This window comes from Echinops telfairi, unplaced genomic scaffold (genome assembly GCF_000313985.2).
Source record: "Echinops telfairi isolate 266 unplaced genomic scaffold, ASM31398v2 ScPeMD7_2;HRSCAF=8, whole genome shotgun sequence".
NCBI classification, from domain to species: domain Eukaryota; kingdom Metazoa; phylum Chordata; class Mammalia; order Afrosoricida; family Tenrecidae; genus Echinops; species Echinops telfairi.
The window spans coordinates 64414552-64421015 of record NW_022103898.1 but is presented as its reverse complement, the minus strand read 5'-3'; the positions used below and the strand labels follow the sequence as shown (position 1 = coordinate 64421015).

Below are 6464 nucleotides of genomic sequence, written 5' to 3'. Positions count from 1 at the left end.
GAAGTGCGGAGGGAGGGGAAAAATGAGGAGCTGATGCCAGGGGCTTAAGTGGAGAGCAAATGTTTTGAGAATGATAACGGCAATGAATGTACAAATGTGCTTTACATGACTGATGCATGTATGGAATGTGATGAGTTGTATGAGCCCCTAATAAAATGATTTTAAAAACCCTACCCAAGTCTCTGATGCCGCCACGGAGTAAGCTTCTTTGGGGACTGGTTTGAGTCTTTGGATTCCATCTCTGCTTCTGATTTTAAAGGATCGTCCTTTTTATTACACTGAAATGGCAATAATTTAAACACACATTAGAAAGCAAGTCTAAAATCAAAAGAGTTTTATTTGAAAGCTGAGGGTGGAATACCTTCTTTTCAGGGGATACGGTTTCAAGATTTCGGTGCTCTTTCAAATCATGTCTGAACTTTGGCTCTTTCGTTGGAGATAAGCCCTTGAAATTCCTTTTGTACTCGGTTTCATGGATGATTGAGTTACCTTTGAATTGTGGGACACATTTGCTTTTATTGTTGAAAACCTTAAAACAAGAAGTACTTGAGTTTAGTATTTGTGTTGTTGACAAACATACAGAATTTAGATTTTTTCAAAAAATCTCTACTAAATTGAAATACAGGATACAAAGACAAGCAAAATGTTATGATTGTAATTTCTTTATGTCAAACATCCAAAGGTCAAGTTTCTATGCTCATTTTTAAAATAATCGTTATTGTTATAATGCCTAAGCTGACAGAAATAATGAAAGATACTTGTGCTTGATCTTTTTTACCCCAAATTCTCCATTCCTCCCTCTACCCATTTGATAATGGGATCATTAAAACAAGCATCTTTTAAGAACAGGAGCATGGACGTGAAGGAAGGCCCGTGCATTAGTAATCAGGAAACTGCTGTTAACATTGCCAGGAGGGGGGCAGCTTTGCTGTCAATGCAAAACAAAGATTTTGGTTTTGTTTTTTGTCTCCCTGACAAGATTTTGTTTTTTCCTGCAACAATGGAAAATTCTTAGCAGCTTAGATATCTGATATAACTTAATGTATTTGATTTTTCTTATGTACTTGCCCCCCCCCCCAGTTTTAAGGCAAGGGGGAAAACATAATTTCTAGGTTTCTATTTTTAAATATTTCCTTTCAGACTTAGTATTTCACAATGTCCGAGACCACTGTTTACAAGGACAGCAAATGGAAACGACAGGGAGATCGAATACGCTTTGTCACTGCTTGATCATGCTGCGCAGCTCCTCGTCTTTAGAGGTCAAATCCAGATTATCTATCCTTCTGTGGGACACTGTCACCTCAAAGATCGCTCTGGCTCTCTTACACATTAATATACGGCATCTTTCAAGAGCGCAGGTGGCTTGATAAAACAGCACGGCACAATTATTTGAATGGTTCCCCCGTCAACAAGCACTCAAAGTTTCTCTCCCGGAGCTCTTCAAGGCTGAAAATGCTGTGCTCTGAACAACAAAGAGTATTTGCTTCTAAAGAAATTCTCTGAAACTCAATATCAAAGTAAGAAAACTACTGGTGAAGATGTTAAAAATGATTCATTTTATAGTGCACTTTCCAGTCCTATAAAAATAACAATTCTATACAATGCCTTTACCGACATAGGTAAACGTTGTCATTGGGGCTCTGATGTGAATCGACCCTGGCAGAAAGGTCAAATACACGACAAAAACTACATAAACACAATTTTCAGGTTGTGAGCAGTTTTTCAGGTCTGCAGGAACATCTGAGAGCAAGGCAAAGAAGTGCTGATCCAACTCACTACGTTGACGGCACCCTGTGTTCCTGCATGTTAGAGAGTCTTCAAAGTTATTCATTTAGAACACTGAGTAACAAGCCCAAAGCTGCCATCATTTATAAGATCGTATTTATTATTCCCTTAGTGCAGCACAGCTAGCTGGTCTTCCTGTCTGGCTGAATCTAACTATCCTTTCTATGCTTATGGGCATATATAACATATGCAAGTAAAAGAAAATGAATGTGAGAGTGTGTGAGGGTACATGTGTATTTACAAAGGAAAACACAGAGGCCAGGTAAAAGAAAAGACAAAAGGGGCCTCTGGGGATGTTCTCAGGGGGAGCCTTTCCTTCCTGAGCCTGGTCGTACATTTAGGAACACAAACCCAGGGAAGAGCCCAAGGATTATATATGAGAGGGGAGGATAGTACTAGAAGAACAGGGTATACGTTCATGATAGTCACATGATGTGACTGTGCAAATTAATATTACATTCAGTTACCAGGGTAGTTTCTGCACTGTTATCTTGTATGACTTAAGCATACTTACAGTTAGTAAAAAATATATATCCAAAGCATTTATGCGTTCCTTAGAAGATAAAAAGCATGCAACATACCAGTCAACTAGACATAACATTTTAGAAATAAGTCAATTCATAAATTTGTAAAAATTGAAGAAATCTTACAGCATGCAACAACTTACCATGCCCCCAAGTTTTCATTGCCCTGTCTCACATTTAGCTTATGTGATGGATCTGGCAACAACGATCCTCAGTCGCCTAGGACAGTATAATATTACTCCTATAAATCAAACGTACTCGAAAAATGTTCAGAAGACGCAAATGCTTACACTTTCCTAGAACCTACCACTAGGTCTACTTCAATATTTAATTCCTTTCTGTTCCTAGCTCTATGTTAATCCATACCACAATACCACATGAGGAGACTCAAAAAAAAAAAAAAAAGGACAACATCCATTCAGCTACCTGATTGGCCGCAAAAACTGGTACAGTCTCTTTAGGAGTCTTCCACACAAACTGCCTTTGATATTCAGAGTTTCTCAAGGTGGGATGTGAAGGAGCAGAAGCCAACCCAACTTTCTTGCGGAGAAGCCTATCCAACTGTTGAGGAAGGAATAAAAACAAATCCCCACTCAAAGGCTTTAATTTCAACTGTTTTCAACTTGCAAATACTCTCCTCCCCTTTAACACTCTCAAACTATCTAAAATTCCTTTCTTAATACTGTCAAAGAATCAGGATTTATTCCAGTCCCATGCTCTGTTATTCATCATTAAAACGACTAGTGAGAAACAATAGCCTTACCCAGGTATCACTCTGGTGGACACCCCTTCCCTTGCCCACTGGGCTCACACATCACCCCGGGCCCCTCGGCTTCTTCTCCAGCACTCCTAAATGCTGCCCTGGTTCCGGCCAGCGGTGGCAGGGATTGGGGAAGGAGCAGTGGAAGGGATAAAGAAATGGGCGGGCAGTGAGTTCCCTGCACGGGACCCAAGAGTCTCTGTTTATGTGCTTGCAGGAGCCTTCGACGGGCCAGTTGTGACATAAGAGAGGAGGACTACAAGCTCTCTGAGACTGGCCAGCATGCTTCCCTTTTGCCTCTTATCAGTTAAGATTCTGTTTGTTTTCCGGTGCACGATAAGAAATTGAAACGGGGCTAGGTAGAAATCAGTTCACCACCCCTGACAGAAGTAATGGCCTACTACCCACCCCCCCACCCTCCTTCGCTGCCACAACTCGATCGCTCCCTTAGGACTTAGTTGCTGACAGATGATAAATAAAACCGAGAGGCAGGCTGCCCACCAAATGGAAGGCTATCCTAATTAACCCAGTACAAAACAGTGAGTTCTATTACCAATCGAACTAATTTACATGAACTAAAGCCAACAATCTGTTTATCAACTCTTCTACAGATACGAGAAATGTTGAAGCACAAAGCTGATACCAAAATGAGGATGAAACCTGCCAAACGACGACAGCGATTTTAGGGTATGTGCCTACCCCATCATCCACTTTTTCGGGAAGAAGCTCGGTAGAGGGCTTCACGTCCACGTTTTCATTAACTGGTGCGTAGCATGCTATCCCATCCTCCCTGTGTTCCACAAGCTTTGCAGCCCCTTCGGCTCTGGAGTCCACAGAAGGGGCTCTGGTTCTCTTGGGAACTCTGGCACCGTGCGGGGCCAGGAGAACCTTTTCTTGGTTAGCATCTTCTTTTTGTTCTGCAGCTTGTGATACCGAGGCTGCATATTCAGGTGACACGACCCCATTGCTCTCTGAGCTAGATCCCTTCCACTCAAGAGATTTTGAAATCTGTGGATCGTGGTAAGGCACTCTTCTTTTTGAAATAAAACTTGGCTCTTTTGTGATTCCTGTAAGACAGCGTATATAAAAATAGACATAACCAAAGCACAACACTGCGATCTTTAATAATAACACCCATAAGACCGAGAGACTGAACTTTTGGTTGATCTACATTAAAACATCCTTCAGGTTACAGGATGAAATATACTTTCTCGACATCATGTCTTCAATTTCACCTTGAAGAAGTATTAAAAGTTTGACCATCGCAAAAGTTTTAAATTGGGGTCACAATGTTCGAGTTATCCAAACACATAAGCACTAGAATCACGTGATGGGCCTGGCCAGCCAAGCACATGCTGCCTTAGTTTCTAATTACTTTCCTGTGCTACTTAATCAAACAATGGGCCTTGGTACTGTCAAAATGTGGAACTTCAAACTGGGTGCTGCATTCACACAAAGCTGCTCTTATGCAGGGCAGACCAAGATGAGAAGGGATGAGATGTCATTATGCGGGATCTCAGTTCTACATTAGACTTGATTTCCTGAGAACTAAAAAGAATGAGTCCTTTTAAGAAACCCAGAGCTGAGATACAATTTCTCTATGTTTCTGTCTGGCAAGCAAATGTCCAAAAAAACTTAATACTCTATCCAAATCAAAGGAGCCCCGTGAAATGACAGGACCTGAGAGACTGCCCTAGTTTGGGACTGCTCTTTAAAGAGAAGACGGTGGAGGTGGGGACGCAGACCCACCAATTACGACTGGAAAGGAAGCTGATGACAGTGGGCAGAGAGTATAGCCAGGAAGAGCCCAGAGCCCCTCAGCCTCTGTCACAAAGGCTTCGCCCACCAAATCCAAGGCTCCAGTCGGGCTCCCTCGGGTCAGTAGGCTTCAAACTGGGTGCTGCATACACACGCCTGGCGGTGCACAAGTGTGTTCCTGCGGGAGAGGGGCAACCGACGGAAGTAATTATCCTGGCCCTAGCTTCCTTTTTATTTATTTTCTAACTCTACTCTGCCTGAGAAGGAGCCTGGTGGTGCCATGGGTGATGCAGTTGATTTGCTGACTGCAAGGTCAGCCGTTCAGAACCAGTACCTGGCTCCACGGGAGAAAGAGGTGGCTTTCTACTCCAGTCGAGTTACAATCTCAGAAACGCAGAGGGGCAGTTCTACCCTGTCCTGTAGGACATCTATCACCTGAGTCTAGAATAACTCGATAGCACAAAGTCCGATAGTTTTATCTGCCTCAGAGCTCCATCTGCCACCTGCAATTTCATTGTCCACAGCCCTCTTAATACTACCCTTTTCCCTGATAGCACAAGAGAAAGGAGCACCTCTCAACCAGCCGGAAGCTGGCGGTGGTACATCATTCAAAGCATTAGACAAGAAACCTTGACGTTTGTGAGCAGGAGGAACAAGCAAAGGGAAAATTCAGGAACGTTTCACTCCTGAGGAAAGATGTATGGAAGCGATGCAGAAAGCAGAACTAGCTGGGGCCAAAGCCTTCCTTCACCAGCTTTACTCCATCTCCACCCACCAGCCCCAGAATTAAATTCAGCCCTGAGCCGGTGCTCATGCTGCATTCCTAGTAACACATTTATTTGAATTCACAAAACTAAAGTTTGATATTTTTCTCTCACAACAATTAAGTTTAATTTGGCGGGTTAGTTTGTCGATGAGAGCTGACTTTGTCAATTATATGAACACTTTGCACGTGTTGAAAGAACTAAAATTGGTTCGTTCTAAAGTGTTAACAGAATATGCAGCAAACGATATTTTAAAAAACTATTCATTAAACGTATGATATAAAAAATTAACTATCTACTGAAAAAGATGTGAGGGCCATCCCGGTCTGCTTGCCCTGCCCTCGAGACAGACCCCGTCCGGTGGCACAGTGGTTCCACGTTGAACTGCCATCTTCAAGGTCACCAGCCACTCTTGGGAGAAAAGAAGAGGTACAGTCCCAGAAACTCACAGGGGCAGTTCTGCACTGGCCTACTGGGTCGCTAGGAGTCAGTATCGACTCCACAGCAGTGGGCTGAGCGAGACTGAGCTCCGCTTCCTGCTGAGACCACACCAGGGAACCCGGAGCTCTCCCAGGAACACAGCCTGCTCTCCGCTCCTGCTGCTCCAGGGACAGAAGCTCGGGGGCGAGGCTCTCCATCTGTGGCTCTCCTCCTGCAAACTCTAGATTATGGCTCTCCATCTGTGGCTCTCCTCCTGCAAACTCTAGATTATGGCTCTCCATCTGTGGCTCTCCTCCTGCAAACTCTAGATTATGGCTCTCCGTCTGTGGCTCTCCTCCTGCAAACTCTAGATTATGGCTCTCCGTCTGTGGCTCTCCTTCTGCAAACTCTAGATTATGGCTCTCCATCTGTGGCTCTCCTCCTGCAAACTCT

At 43.5% G+C, this 6464-nt stretch overlaps 1 protein-coding gene across 2 annotated transcripts in view; it reads right to left on the bottom strand.

Annotated features, from left to right (window-relative positions):
* MDM1 (Mdm1 nuclear protein) overlaps positions 1-6464 on the bottom strand; it is a 34317-nt gene that overhangs the window by 23791 nt on the left and 4062 nt on the right. For both annotated transcript variants that reach the window (XM_045290971.1, XM_045290967.1), the window contains exons 3-6: positions 3769-4136; positions 2736-2870; positions 362-529; positions 175-278 (exon numbers count right to left, since the gene is read on the bottom strand). In XM_045290971.1, the coding sequence (XP_045146906.1) occupies positions 175-278; positions 362-529; positions 2736-2870; positions 3769-4136 (775 nt within the window). The remainder of the gene's footprint in view (positions 1-174; positions 279-361; positions 530-2735; positions 2871-3768; positions 4137-6464) is intronic.